At 37.5% G+C, this 15,926-nt stretch overlaps 1 protein-coding gene across 4 annotated transcripts in view; it reads right to left on the bottom strand.

The window, feature by feature from the left end:
• Positions 1-5,507: 5,507 nt before the first annotated feature.
• Positions 5,508-15,926, bottom strand: part of LOC128553538 (uncharacterized) — a 37,706-nt gene continuing 27,287 nt past the window's right edge. For 2 of the 4 annotated variants that reach the window (XM_053534721.1, XM_053534723.1), the window contains 3 exons: positions 14,426-14,488; positions 10,736-10,846; positions 5,517-6,641 (listed from right to left, as the gene is read on the bottom strand). In XM_053534721.1, the coding sequence (XP_053390696.1) occupies positions 6,357-6,641; positions 10,736-10,846; positions 14,426-14,488 (459 nt within the window). In that variant the 3' untranslated portion in view covers positions 5,517-6,356. Of the gene's footprint in view, positions 6,642-10,735; positions 10,847-14,425; positions 14,489-15,926 lie in introns of all 4 variants that reach the window. The other 2 variants (XM_053534720.1, XM_053534722.1) reach the window with 2 other exon arrangements.

The raw sequence follows: 15,926 nt of genomic DNA on the forward strand, positions 1-15,926 counted from the left end.
AACTCTGTTTGAATTTTGACAGAATTATGCCCCTTTTTAACTTAGATTTTTTTTAAATTTTTTGATAAAGTCAAATATCTCTGTTACTATTTAAGCTTTTGACATGAAACTCAAAATAGTTATTTACTATCAAAGTCTACACCAGGAGACACAATTCCCATAACTATGATTTGAATTTTGACAGAATTATGCCCCTTTTTAACTTAGGATTTTTGGTTTAAGTTTTTGATAAAGTCAAATATCTCTTTTATTATCAAAGCTTTTGACTTGAAACTCAAAATAGTTATTTACTATCGAAATCTACACCAGAAGACACAATCCCCATAACTCTGGTTTGAATTTTGACAGAGTTATGTCCCTTTTTAACTTGGATTTTTTTACTGGCAAAGCTCTAATTCAGAGTCAAGCACTGAGAAAAGTCGAGCGCGCTGTCCTACGGACAGCTCTTGTTTGACATCTAGTTATGGCCCCTTTCCAAATTAAAATTTGCTACACTTCTATGACAAGGGCATATTGTGGGGGTATAATCATCACTTCTGTGACAGTTCTAGTTTGAATTGGATGAAATCTATAGGAGCTGAGCACACATGAAAGTGTGATGGACAGCGATAATGACAGATGCATGGATGGAAATACAGTTCAAACACTATATGTCTCCTGCATCTTCGACGCTAGGGGCATAAAAGATTAAATGAATTATTATATATGATATAAAAGGGAATTTATTAAAGGCATATGGAGTAGTTTCCGTTGCACATTGTTTGTGCACACAGCATCTTTCCTGTCATTGAACTTAGGCTAACAGTAACTAACAATGGCTTAGAAGGTTTGAGCTGGCTGTTAAAAGAAAGTATCGCAATGTAACAACATTTACTGGTAAAAGAAGTAATGATAACATTTTTAATTTTCTGTCCAACTTATATTGTACAGGTTAGAGTATATTTTAAATACTCTTTGTAAATAAGGAAGCTCAAAGGAGGGAGTGTATCTACCAGTTGAAACTTTCTTATTTACCAAGAATATTCGATATGCTCTAACAGACTTAGTGCAGGCCTCGCCCTTTCGCATTGACATAATTTTGCTGTCTCTTTTCCATTGCTATATCGTTGCTAACGTACATGAGCCTCATTAATTATTGCTCCTACTAATTGTTACATCATCTATTTTTCTACCTTTTGCTGTGGCCTTTGCAATATGTTATGTCCATATTTGGAAATGTGATGATATGCAGGCTGAACAAAATAAAGTGTTACACAGTTCATTTATGGACAACGACTGATAGTGAGAAGTGAGCAATAAATTCAGGACAGTTTTTAGTTGTTGAAGACATCGATTTGTTGGACTTTTGAGCAATGACTTCAAGGTGAAAAATGTGCAGACATGAACGCAACTGCTACAAATACAAATAATGTGTAAATAATGTTTGTACGCGAAATACTTAAAATTTATGCCCGAAATCATTAATGTTTTAATAAAATTTTAGTTTCTGTGCTTTTGATTATGTATGCTAATGATAACACAATATGAATATGAATTATGTGGGCAGAGAATGTGCTTGTGCAATGCAGTCAAAATTTCTTGCTGAAGACAGCTCTTCGCCTGAAGAGCACTAATTTATTGCCCATAAAATAAGAGAGACCAAACTTTCAAAAATTCTTGCAGTTGTTTGGATAAAAAAAATGGGACATGCACTAAAGCAATGTCACATATAAGGCATGTCCACCTCATTCTTAGGTGCTATTTACTTATGCCTCTCAAGACTTGTGGGGTGGATAACAAATGAACATATTATTTCTTAAATTGATACAGTCTATTGCCGTGGTTTTTGCAATATATAAGAAGATTCCCTGTCGGCTATACTTCGTTTTTAGCCTTGAAGTATGCTAGCATACTGTCGGAAAATTCATTCTTTTAATATTATTGATATGGAGATGATAATGTTTCATAGAAGGCACATATTGCACCAGATGATGTTTTTTTTTTACTCGGTTGACCTTGTTACAGCTAGACATTTTGAAGATGGCAAATATTACACCAGAAGATGTTTTTTTTACTCAGTTGACCTTGTTACAGCTAGACATTTTGGAGGAAAACATCTGTCTCTGGTATTTTTTTTCATCTAAAAGAAATCTTTGTTTTGTCCTATTAATCTAGCATATAAAAATGGACATTTTTGGAATGTTAAAACATGATTACTTATGTTAATGTACAACAAAAAATATATCTATGTAGCAGGAATTGTTCAGAATATTATACTGTTGCTCTGTGTCAGAAAAAAACAACAAGACTGTATTTAGAGCTTATTTCATACTTTGGTGTAAAACTTTTTTCAAGTGGGCTGCCTCCCTTGAACATTGGTGTCTCAAAAGTTTGCACCACAACATACCGGTATTATTGTAATTGTTGTTTAAGTTTTCAAGAAATTTCACTTGTAAGAAAAAATGTCTGTTAGACAGAAACTTCGTGTCTTTGACAAACAAATGAAATGCATGACTTTGGTATATACGTTTATGGTGCTAGTCAAATTTTTTCTAAACTACAAACCTGTGAAAGTTGATACCACTGTAAGTCAATACGTGTAGCTGCACTGTATATCTAGTACTTCCACTTAGGGTGTTTTTCATGATGTTTTGATAGAAGATATTGTGTCTGAACCGTTTGATGATTTGTATGGAAAAGTGGGAATTTACTTGCAAAGAACAGAACATTACTTTTACAGAACTAAAATAGTGTTTAATATGGTGCTAAAACCAAATGAAATGAACAATCTATAATACAACGGCTTTTACTGTTTTGTGTTGGTTATATTTTCTGTAGTTCATTTGGTTTCTGAACAACAACTGAAGAACACTGGCATATGATTTTGGGTTCAAAGGATTAGATCACTGACCTCGGACCGAAACTAATTGGTGAATGGTAGAAATACATAGTCATCAATCTTCATACGACGTGTTGTCAGTAGATATACCTTTTATTTTTGTGCCCCCCCCATGAGTGGTGGGGGGCATATAGATTTGGTCTTGTCCGTGCGTCCGTCCGTCCGAGTGTACGTCCGTCTGTCCGAAGTTTGTGACGCGCCTAGTTCAAAAAGTATTTGATATAAATTGAATAAACCTTGCATGCGTCTTTATCATGATACGAACTTGGGCACCTCCTATTTTTCGTCTGGTCCGCTCCCTATTTTTAGAGTTATTGCCCCTGAAATAGTCAAAAATGCACATTTTCACCTTGTGACACGCCTAGCTAGCTCAAAAAGTATTGATTAAACCTTGTGCGAGTCTTTATCATGATATGAACTTGTGCACCTCCTATTTTTCGTCTGGCTCCGTCCCCTATTTTTAGAGTTATGGCCCCTGAAATAGTCAAAAATGCACATTTTCACCTTGTGACACGCCTAGCTAGCTCAAAAAGTATTGATTTAACCTTGTGTGAGTCTTTATCATGATATGAACTTGTGCACCTCCTATTTTTCGTCTGGCTCCGTCCCCTATTTTCAGAGTTATGGCCCCTGAAATAGTCAAAAATGCACATTTTCACCTTGTGACACGCCTAGCTCAAAAAGTGTTTGATATAGATTCATGAAACCTTGCATGGGTCCTAATCATGATATGAACTTGCGCACCTCCTACTTTTTGTCGGGCTCCACCCCCTATTTTTAGAGATATGGCCCCTGAAATAGTCAAAAATGCACATTTTCACCTTGTGACACGCCTAGCTAGATCAAAAAGTATTGATTAAACCTTGTGTGAGTCTTTATCATGATATGAACTTGTGCACCTCCTATTTTCCGTCTGGATCCGCCCCCTATTTTCAGAGTTATGGCCCCTGAAATAGTCAAAAAATGCACATTTTCACCTTGTGACACGCATAGCTCAAAAAGTGTTTGATATAGGTTCATGAAATCTTGCATGGGTCTTACTCATGATATGAACTTGCGCACCTCCTACTTTTTGTCGGGCTCCACCCCCCTATTTTCAGAGTTATGGCCCCTGAAATAGTCAAAAATGCACATTTTCACCTTGTGACACGCCTAGCTAGCTTAAAATGTATATGGAATTATGGCCCCTGAAATAGTCAAAAATCCACATTTTCACCTTGTGACATGCCTAGCTCAAAAAGTATTTGATATAGATTCATGAAACCTTGCATGAGTCTTAGTCATGATATGAACTTGTGCACCTCCTATTTTTGATTTTGGTCTGCCTCCTATTTTTTTGAGTTATGGCCCCTGAAATAGTCAAAAATGCACATTTTCACCTTGTGACATGCCTAGCTCATAAAGTATTTCATATAAATTGATTAAACCTTGTGTGAGTCTTTATCATGATATGAACTTGTGCACCTCCTATTTTTCGTCTGGCTCCGTCCCCTATTTACAGAGTTATGGCCCCTAAAATAGTCAAAAATGCACATTTTCACCTTGTGACACGCCTAGCTCAAAAAGTATTTGATATAGATTCATGAAACCTTGCATGGGTCTTAATCATGATATGAACTTGCGCACCTCCAACTTTTTGTCGGGCTCAACCCCCTATTTTCAGAGTTATGGCCCCTGAAATAGGCAAAAATGCCAATTTTCACCTTGTGACGCACCTAGCTCAAAAAGTATTTCATATAAATTGATTAAACATTGTATGAGTCTTTATCATGATATGAACTTGTGCTGCTCCTTATTTTTTGGACTGGCTCCGCCACCTATTTTTAGAGTTATGGCCCCTGAAATAGTCAAAAATGCACATTTTCACCTTGTGACGTGCCTAGCTAAAAATATATTTAACATAAATTGATTAAACCTTGTGTGAGTCTTTATCATGATATGAACCTGCGCACCTCCTATTTTTTGTCTGGCTCCGCCCCCTATTATCAGAGTTAGTGCCCCAAAAATAGTCAAAAATGTACATTTACACCTTTTTACGCACTTAGCTCAAACAGTATTTAATATAAATTGTTGAAAACTTGCATAAGTCTTTATCATGATATAAACTTGCACACCTCTTATTTTTTGGCTGACTCCACCCTTTATTTTTTAAAGTTATGGCCCCTGAATTAGTAAAAAAGTGCTCATTTGCACCTAATTATGTGCCTAGCTCAAAAGGTGTTTAATGTAAATTCATGAAACCTTGCTTGAGTCTTTATCATGATGTAACCTTTCACACTTGGCATACTTCTTGAGAATCTTTGCATTTATTACAGAGTTATAGCCTTTGAAATAGCCAAAATAGTGGATTTTTGTTTGTGATGCTCATAGCTTAAAAATATATGCCTAGAATAATGAATCCTTTTCATATAATGTTTGTTTAGGCTTAAACCCCATTAATTCTGCAAACATTTGAATTATTACCCCTAATTTGTGACAGATGTACCAATGGGGGGCACACCCTCTGTCCTACAGACCTATTCTAGTTTGTCTGGTTTGGCAGAGTTGGCAGTCACTGTAACATGGAGATTGAAAACAGTTTTCTGTCAATAACTGGAGAACGCCTGGATGATTGATATCCTCTTGTTCAATATATAACTTTGTCTCTAATAAATTGAATTTTCGATGTGACGATTAGCCTTATATATGCAGTAGAGTGTCAGTTATATAAATTTTATGTAATTGTTTTCATGCTATTGGTCGCATTTTGATACTGTAAAGATGGGGAATTCATTTTTGTACAGGTATCTATAACCAGAGTCCTAGTATGGGAACCATTCTCCTTTGGCAAAACTCTTCGGGGGTTACACTACAGTAAAAATTAATTTCATTTTCTTTTCTATTAAATTGTCCTGTTTCTGTGGTCCATCATTAACTTTTTTACTATAAACACTCTGGAGGTCACAATTTTGACCCGATCTTAATGATATTTATCCTAATTTTATAGCAAAAAATATATATAATTTGCTGCTTAGCCTATTTTGAAAGACCGGCTCTCAGTGGCATACATATGACAGACCCAGACGTTGCCTGGAAGCCAAACGAATGCCTAGCCAGTTACCAGCGGGGAAAGAAACGGCTTATAAATGCAGCAAATGTGAAATGAATTGGCTGTATGAAATATAGGTGAAGTTAAGAACTGGGTTACATGAGGTCAAAAAGTTTACAATTTTATATGTTCTTTTTACAGTTATACTGCAGTCAAAATGAAATAAGTTTACAACAGAAGGAACAGAAGATTAAATGAAATGTTGTTCAACAATTATAAATTTCATTAAGACTACAATATTCAAATACTAGAAAACTTGCAACAACGGCTGTAAGATCCGCTCCTTCATACTTTCCTACTCTGACGATGATTTGTCAGAATTATTATCTTCATGAGCATGGTTTCCAAGTACATTGATTTAAAAACGTCATACATGTTAACATTTATAACTTATTTTCTTCCTTGAGCAACACCCTTACACAACACAGGTCCCCCTTCATGAAGGTACAAAGCAGGCCAGACAATATAGTGCACATAACTCCCGCTTTTTGTGTAGGGTTTGTACTTATTTGTATCAAAATGAATGCATCCAGTAACATCAGGGACATCAACATGCATAGGTGGCATATGTCTGCACATTGACCAGCAGATATTCATGCACTTCCGAATGTACGCTGCAACAGCCTCCGAGTGTTGATTTATATTTTGTTCTTCCAATATGATCTCAGTTCCGACCTGAAAATACAACATTGAAACACAATGAAATAAACTTTGTTACTCCTTTTTTTCATAATATGGATCTACTCATCTACTTGTATTCTAAATGTTTATGAAATATATCCAAGATTCATCGTCTACCCTACTTTAACCGAATAAAAGTAAAAGCTGGAAAAGATCCTTTGGAAGCGTAGAACCCAACTAAGCAAAATAATACTAGGAGGCTCCATTTGATGGAGTAATTCTCCTTTAAAATATACTATTTGATCACTTTCGGCAGAGTCGCAAATTGATGTGGCATACCATTAGATAACAAATCTGGCCATCTTATCTATTAAGTAGCTACTGGTAACAAGAGATGCGGGTGTGTCTTATATTGGAAGTTATCCCTTTTCTGCCAGTGTATACGGGAGCATAAAGTCATCCGTATCAAGCCGTACCAACCCGTAGGGCTCAGGTACGGATCGATACGGATTACCATGTTTCTATCCGTGACTAGACGTAGCTCTCCGCGCTGTTGTGTGACTGGGGTATTACGATTATCTTTGACAGCATGTCAAACTACGGCAGGGTACGCTTAAGTACGGATAAGTACGTTTAGTACGTTAAACTACGGATGAATAAGTTTCAACCAAGTTGGACTAAAGTCACGCTTAAATGGTTACGGATCGCTCAATCTTTTGTGAATGTTCAAAAGTTAGAGAAACTTGCAAGTTTGGGATAAGTCTTGAATACGTTTTGAACAAGTGTTGGTACGGATTGATACGGATTACTACATTGAGGGACGGCTCAGGTACGGACCGGTACGGATTACAACGTGTCTATCCATGACTAGACTTAGCTATCCGCGCCGTATGTGTGACTGGGGTATCATAAATAGGCCACGTGTAGCCAGCGTTTTAATTTCGATTATCTTTAACATCATGTTAAACTACGGCAAGATACGCTTCAGTATGGATAACTACGTTTATTACGTTCAACTACGGATGAATAAGTTTCAACCAAGTTGGACTTAAGTCACGCTGAAATGGCTACGGATCGCTCAAACTTTTGTGAATGTTCAAAAGTTGGAGAAACTTGCAAGTTTGGGATAAGTCTTGAATACGTTTTGATCAAGTGCTGGTACGGATTGATACGGATTACTACTTTGTGGTAAGCTCAGGTGCGGATCGATATGTATTACTACGTTTCTATCCGTAGCTAGACGTAGCTATCCGCGCTGTTTGTGTGACTGGGGTATCATATAAATAAGCCACGTGTAGCCAGCGTTTTCATTTCAATTATCTTTAACATCATGTCAACCTACGGCAAGGTACGCTCTATCAGTACGAATAACTACGTTTATTACGTTTAACTACGGATGAATAAGTTTCAACCAAGTTGGACTAAAGTCACGCTGAAATGGCTACGGATCGCTCAAACTTTTCTGAATGTTCAAAAGTTGGAGAAACTTGCAAGTTTGGGATAAGTCTTGAATACGTTTTGACCAAGTGTTGGTACGGATTGACACGGATTACTACTTTGAGGTAAGGCTTAGGTGCGGATCGATACGGATTACTTCGTTTCTATCCGTAGCTAGACGTAGTTATCCGCGCCGTTTTTGTGACTAGGGTATTAGATGAAAAACTTTTCCGAGTTTACCCCTGACATTACAGACAAAATGGTGTAAGTCAAAAAGTGATCTTATTAATGAAGTTATGTGGTCATTTGGAACTGAAACTGGTATTCTTTTAAAAGCGCTTTGTGGCTATTGATTTAAGAAGAAATGATTGGTTTCTAGAAAAAAGTGGTATTGATAATAAGATGGTCCTAATTTAGTAGTGGTCTTAATTAGAGTTCGACTGTAAATACCTCTGGAAGAAAACCGACACCAAAGAGAAAAAATGTGACCTACCAACTTCAGAAAACAAGAAATGTCACTCATGCAAGAACTATCATCGTAGAAAACATTCTAAAATCAATGAAGAAGATTTCTTACTAAAATTACAGGAGAAACTTGCAAGTTTGGGATAAGTCTTGAATACATTTTGACCAAGTGTTGGTACGGATTGATACGGATTACTACTTAGAGGTAAGTTCTGGTGCGGATCGATACGTATTACTACGTTTCTATCCGTAGCTAGACGTAGCTATCCGCGCCGTATTTGTGACTGGGGTATTATATAAATAAGCCACATGTAGCCAGCGTTTTCATTTCGATTATCTTTAACATCATGTTAAAGTACGGTAAGGTACGCTTCAGTACGAATAACTACGTTTAGTAGTTTAACTACGGATGAATAAGTTTCAACCAAGTTGGACTAAAGCTACGCTGAAATGGCTACGGATCGCTCAAACTTTTGTGAAAGTTCAAAAGGTGGAGAAACTTGCAAATTTGGGATAAGTCTTGAATACGTTTTGACCAAGTGTTGGTACGGATTGACACGGATTACTACTTAGAGGTATGGCTCAGGTGCGGATCGATATGGATTACTTCGTTTCTATCCATAGCTAGACGTAGTTATCCGCGCCGTCTGTGTGACTGGGGTATTTGATGAAAATTTTTCCGAGTTTACCCCTGACATAACAGACAAAAAGGTGTGAAGTCAAAAAGTGATCTTATTAATGAAGTGATATGGTCATTTGGAACTGAAACTGGTATTCTTTTTAAAGCGCTTTGTGGCTATTGATATAAGAAGAAATAATAAGTTTCTGGAAAAAAGTGGTATTAATAATTAGATGGTTCTAATTTAGTAGTGGTCTTAATGAGGGTTCGACTGTAAATACCTCTGGAAGAAAACCGACACCAAAGAGAAAAAATGTGATCTACAAACTTCAGAAAACAAGAAATGTCACTCATGCAAGAACTATCATCGAAGAAAACATTCTAAAATCAATGAAGAAGATTTCCTACTAAAATTACACCACCAGACAAATTACTTTAGACCAGCCCGACGTCTATTACATGCACTGCTAGAGCACGTAGTGCACAATAACCTGACACCATCTTTTAGCATACTGATTGGAAGTCAACGTGGTTTCCAGCGGAAAGATGAAACGAGACATAACCACTGGCAGCAATGTTTGATGGTCTCCTCCCTAGCAAAGACCAGATAGGTAGATGTGAGTTTGCTTGATATCGTCAGTTCCTTAAATAAGGTTCCGTTTCTAGCCTTCTCTAAAACAAGGAGGCATTAAGGAGTCAGAACAGCACAAATGCATAGACAGGCTTATCCTCTAACACGATTCAACAAGTCGTCGCTCATACCCAACAAGGCAGGAGTGATGTATAGAATACCTCACTGTACCGTGTTAGTGCTATTCTGCTCTTAGCTTTCATAAATGACGCACAAAATTCTGTAATCGACAAACGTTTGCCGACAGACTATCATTCAATGAAATACAGAATTAGGGAGACAGACAGATCCTTCCATAGGACCGATCCTGCCTTGAAACCTGAGAGAAGCGTTAATTCCAGTAAGTTTACATCCTTTCGAATTGCACAAAAATCATTAAATAGTAAAACTGAATGGATCCGTGATCCTTAAGCATCAGAAAACACTGAGTGTAATAAGCGGATACATTTCACATCCGTCAGACAGCTGTTGTAAAAATATATGTGTAAGAAAATGAACGCAGTCAAGAAATATGATAGCAGACTGAATGAAACCATATCTGTCATCTACCATCTGCGTGGCTAAACACATGAAACAGCAAAACATTTAGTGCCTCTGAGATTATTTTTAAGACAACAAAACAGAGGATGTTCACATACAGGCTACCGCTACCATGGCACATAGAACATTCATACACCAGACAGCATAGCCAGTTAAAGTAGCCACTACAAAGTCATGACTGACCAGACTAATTCTAAGCGTATAGATCATCTCTAAGGGACACAGAGTACATCTTAACCTTAGAACAAGTTTAGCGTCTAGCAGGTAAATTTGACTTTCAGAAAACAACCACATGATGTGTAAAATGAGGACTTAGTGGGAACAAATTGACAACCGTAAACGAGACAACACGAGAGTTCAACGCAATAAGGGCGTATCTACATATGATTATTATATGTAGATACGCCCTTATTGCGTTGAACCCTCGAACTGGCTCTTGATGCTATAATCCAGTACCTTCTCCACGTCTTCTGAAAGCCGTTCCTTGAAAAACTTTCCTATTTCCATGACAGTTTTCTTCTGTTCGTTTCTCAGTGTTTGCTCAAAATCCGTTTCGATAACTTTTTTCTGGAAAAATTGAGGAAAGGTTTTGAGATAATGCTTTGTTCACTTAAGATCACTCTTAAGTAAAACAAACCGACAGTAAAATAAGGAGATATTACCTTAACGCCATTCCTAATTAAGATGTCCTATCTTTCTGAACTTACGTTTATCCAGCAATTCGGAAATACTTTTATCAACCGAGGCTCCGCCGAGGGAGATAACCTTTTCGGAGATGAGTCACATAAACTTAAATTACAAAGACAATAACCTTGTATTCTATTTATCGTGCTTTTTCATCACAAATGATTTTCAACCTTATTTTGCTATTATATGTAAATATCTACATATTTCACTGAATATTGGATATACTATTTAATGGTCATTTAGTAAAACGAAACGTATGAAAGCCAAATCGTTTAATGGTTATAAGCACGTAAGCACTGAGTGTGCCTGAGACTGCAGTACGTAAACAACATGTGGAATTTATGCAACATATATAACGTACAACGTTAACTGTTTGCCACAAAAGTATTAGGCAATCTTGAGGAAGGCACAATTTACCACAAATCGGCCAGCACCTAAATGCACTCATTATTTAACTATTGATTTTAAGGTTGTCTTATTCTAAGAGCTAGAGCTCAATGAAATGACTTCCGATTGTTTTCAATATTACATTTTATCAAAATTAAATCATAACTAGATATTTTGTCTAATTTTCAAGGGAACATATTAGTTTTTGACAGAGATTCAATTGTTATAACAAAAAACCGACTTTTGAATAGGGCTAATCTGTAGTTAGCTGTAGTTAAATCAATGAGAAGATACCAAAGAACAACTCTGAGTGAAAGTACGAGTGACCTTTTTAAGCATACTTTACAAAGTGATAGGCATGAAGGAATCTAAAGGTTTAGTAGAACATCTTTCTTTTTTGCAGTGCAAACTGTACCTAGGATAGTTATATTTACATAAATATAAATACTTTCCCTCTCATTATCAAATATAATGTAAAATAGTACTTGAAGTATGTAGTGACTCTTAAAGACTGCTATTGCTATAAAATAGGTAAGAGTATCAACTCAACCATATAAAATAATAGGACACTTGGTTTGACTGAGTCAAAATGACTGGCCCTTTCAAAAAGAGACAATATACGGTGGCACAGAGGTGACATGCACTTTTCATTCTTTTATTGCACTTCTCTTTTTTTATGTCGTTCCCACGAGATACTAACTCGAGGGAACGACTTAGTATGTCGTGGTTACGAGTCACTTAGTCGTGGGAACGACATAAAAAGTATTGCATTGAAAAAAAAAACGAGTCGCTAGAAAAAGAGTAGTGTAATAAAAAAAGAATAGTACAATAAAAAAGAGTAGTGCATGCTAGCTATGTCGAGGGAACGTGGGAACGAGTTAGCTATGTCGTGGGAACGACTTACTATCTCGTTCTCACGACATATTAAGTCGTCACCATGACATAGCTATCTCGTTTCCATCTCCGGTTGGTCTCATCCAGAGTCAATCCGCCCGAACTTGGTCTGGTGGTGTTTAGGGTGGGGTCAAACCCTCCATCTGGTGGTATCAGTCATTCCGTCGGTAATAGTCTTGTACATTGACGGCCTAGGACCTAGGGACTGTGTTGGAGTGTGTTGCACCCCAGGTCTCGTGGTAGGTGTCTTTTCGTTAGGAATACTCTCGTATGTCGACGGCTTAGACACATAACGACCCATAACTCTGTATATTGATCATACCTGGCTGGTTTTTGTCACCTTTAGAGTCAGTTAACCCGAACTCGACCTAGTAGGGATTGGAGTGGGTCGAACCCCAGTCAGGTGGTATGAACTGTTCCGTCGGGAATGCTCTGGCATACCGACAGCAGGGGTCCGAAATGCCCCTGACAATATATGTGGACTCGTGTCCGGCTGTTTTTTGTCACCTTAAGTTAATCTGCGGTTGGAGAGGGTCTGACCACTCGTCGGCTGGTGTTAGTCGTTCCATCGGAAATACTCGTGATAGCCGACGACGGAGGACACAACGTGACACAGACACTGTCTGTGGGTCAATTGCTGGCTGCGTTTTGCCGAGTCAATTCCTCCGGACTCGACCTGGTGAGCGTTGGAGAATGTCGGATCCCTCGTCGAATGGAGTCGTTCCCTCGGGAATACTCCGATAAAGCGACGGCGGTTGTCCGAAAATGGACCTGGACAATATAATATAAGATGGCAACGATCACCCGGAGATGGGCGTACGTATAGGTGACATTTCAGGTCTCTTCCGCCGCCATACCAGAGTATTCCCGACGGAACGACTCATACCAACTGACTAAAGGCCTAACCCACTCCAACTCACATTAGGTCTAGTACGAATGGATTAACACCAAAGGCGACACAAACCGGTCTGAGATTGGCCTACATGCAGTGTCAGAGGGTATAAGGGGCCTCTACCGCCGGCATACCAAAGCAAGCACTTACGGAATGGCTCATACCAACCGTCTAGGGGTCCAACCCCCACCAGGTCAAGTTCGGGAAAACTGAATTTGAAGGCGACAAAAAACAGCCGGATATTGGCCCACATACAGTGTCATTGGCATACCAATGCATCCCCGACAAAGGGCTTCTACAACTCAATAGGAAGTCCAACCCACTCGAGTTAATGCGGACTGACTCAGAAGGCGAAACTTACCAGCCATATCTGGGACCACAGACAGTGTCCAAGTTTGTTCCTCGGTTGTCCATGATGATCACAGATATAATAAATATAACAAACAATTTGATTGGCTGACTAATCGTGGGAACGAGAAAGCTATGTCGTGGGAACGACTTACTATGTCGTGGGAATGAGATAGTATGTCGTGGGAACGACATAGCTAACGCGTTCCCACGAGTTAGTAAGTCGTTCCCTCGACATAGCTAGCATGCACTACTCTTTTTTTATTGCACTATTCTTTTTTATTACACTACTCTTTTTTTTATTACGCTACTCTTTTTTTTCAATGCAATACATTTTTAAAAAAAAATGACCTCTTTTTTATATCGTTCCCAAGACTTAGTAACTCGTTACCACGACATACTAAGTCGTTCCCTCGAGTAAGTCTCTCGTGGGAACGACATAAAAATGAGAAGTGCAACTGAAAAAAGGAGTAGTGCATGTCACATCTGTGCCACCGTATCAATATGTTAATTTGAGGGTTTTTTTTACGATTTGCTTCTCTCAGCTAATACATACACATTTATACTGGCTGAATGTCACTAATTCTTGCAAAATATGGATGGTACCACGAATAGCAATTAAATCGGCTTATCATAAACACTTGCAATTTTCCGTTCCATAAGATGCTAAATCCCCGACTGGCGTGTCATATATATATTATATTCCTCTAAGATGTTACCTTTTAGGTTGTAAGATCAAACGTGATGAATGAAATATTACACTTCTAACCGGTTCTTTTGGCATAACTGTCTACTATCAACATTTTAAATGACAAAATAAAATCAGCCTGAATCGATGTAATCCACAAAAGGACTTCAGATTATATTAAAAAAACTCCTCAGGTATTTCAGAGCAGTTTGTGAAAACAGAACCTAAGTAGGAAAATATTAAAAAGTACTTGTTTTGCTGCATTCGTTCTTCCGTGTCCATTGTCCGTTCCTTTTCTCGTTCCCTTGGAGCCCTATAAATGTACAGTGTATGATCGTAAATGGATGTATTAAATCAATAACAACTAGAAGATTGTTGATGAGAAAAAGGCCGCATGTTTTCCAATGCATTTATTTTGATAAGACTGGATAAGTAAATCACGTACCCGAATTAAGTCCTTCAAATTAATTACAACCACTTCTGTGAAATTCCATTGAAATTCAGTAAAGGGTAATGGAGATAAAATCCAGAAAATACTATCTAAGTGGATTTATGCATAAGAATATATAACTCGCTTAAACAAATAACCTTTTATATGTAAGATATCAAATCTATATTCATTTATATTCGGAGAGGTTTTAGTAATGCAACATTTATAGATTTTAACACGGTTTTGTATTTCTTCAAATCCCAAATCCGAACAGTAGTCCGGATAAATTATACAAAAATGGACCGGGCTTTAAGGGGCCATATCTCAGAAACAAGTTATTTTACGACATGCATCATTATATCATCATTATACTATATTTATATGGCGTTCTTTTCATAACAAACACGTCCAAGGCACTTTACATACAAAGGCAGTCACTCCGAAAGCCAAATCTACCGGTACATACACAGAGCCATCCGACTAGAGGGAAAAAGCAGGATTAAGCCCAAAGATAACTAACAGAGAATTTGCTTTAGATATACAGACATGACCTTGCTAACTTAGGCTAGTTCTCTCCGAATAGACAGTCAGGTTTTAAACGTCTCAGGTGTGTAGGACCGGCACAATTTAAGCCATTTTTCCTGGGAAGAATCAGTACTGATAAATTAGTAAGATTAGAAACTCTCATTAGTGTCTCAGAAATTTCCAGCGCTTTAACCGGGATTCGAACCCCAAACCTCAGAATTGACAGTCAAGCGTATTACCACTAGACCACTGGACCACTAGTTAAGTAGGAGATATGTGCTGACAGACGGTACTTATCATTCATGTATAGTTAAAGTTAAATCCTACCAATAATATTGGAGAAATATATATGCACAACAATACTTAGTACTTATCATTCATGTGTAGTAAAGATAAATCCTACCAATAATATTGGAGAAATATATATGCACAACAAGAATTGGTACTTATCATTCCTGTATAGTTAAAGTTAAATCCTACCAATAATATAGTGAAATAAACCGGACAAATTTCATAAAGAAAATACTTTTAAGGGGTCATAAAAGGAATTTTCCCAATGAAACATTGCTTTGATGTTTTATAGAAATACTACCAGAAGGTTATTAAGAGATGTTGCAGTGGACAAAGAAGACAAAACGACATTGCATGAGAGACGTAATGAATGAAAGACATATGCATGAATGTTGTCAGTTAGGCCAGAGTTCTTTGATGTTTCGTTACTCAGACCCACCGACCCTATTTTCCGTCATTTTCGAAAAAAAATAAAAATTGAAATTTCAAAAATTTTAAAATTATT

The sequence above is a fragment of the Mercenaria mercenaria genome, unplaced genomic scaffold (assembly GCF_021730395.1).
Source record: "Mercenaria mercenaria strain notata unplaced genomic scaffold, MADL_Memer_1 contig_3929, whole genome shotgun sequence".
In the NCBI taxonomy this organism is placed as follows: Eukaryota; Metazoa; Mollusca; class Bivalvia; order Venerida; family Veneridae; genus Mercenaria; species Mercenaria mercenaria.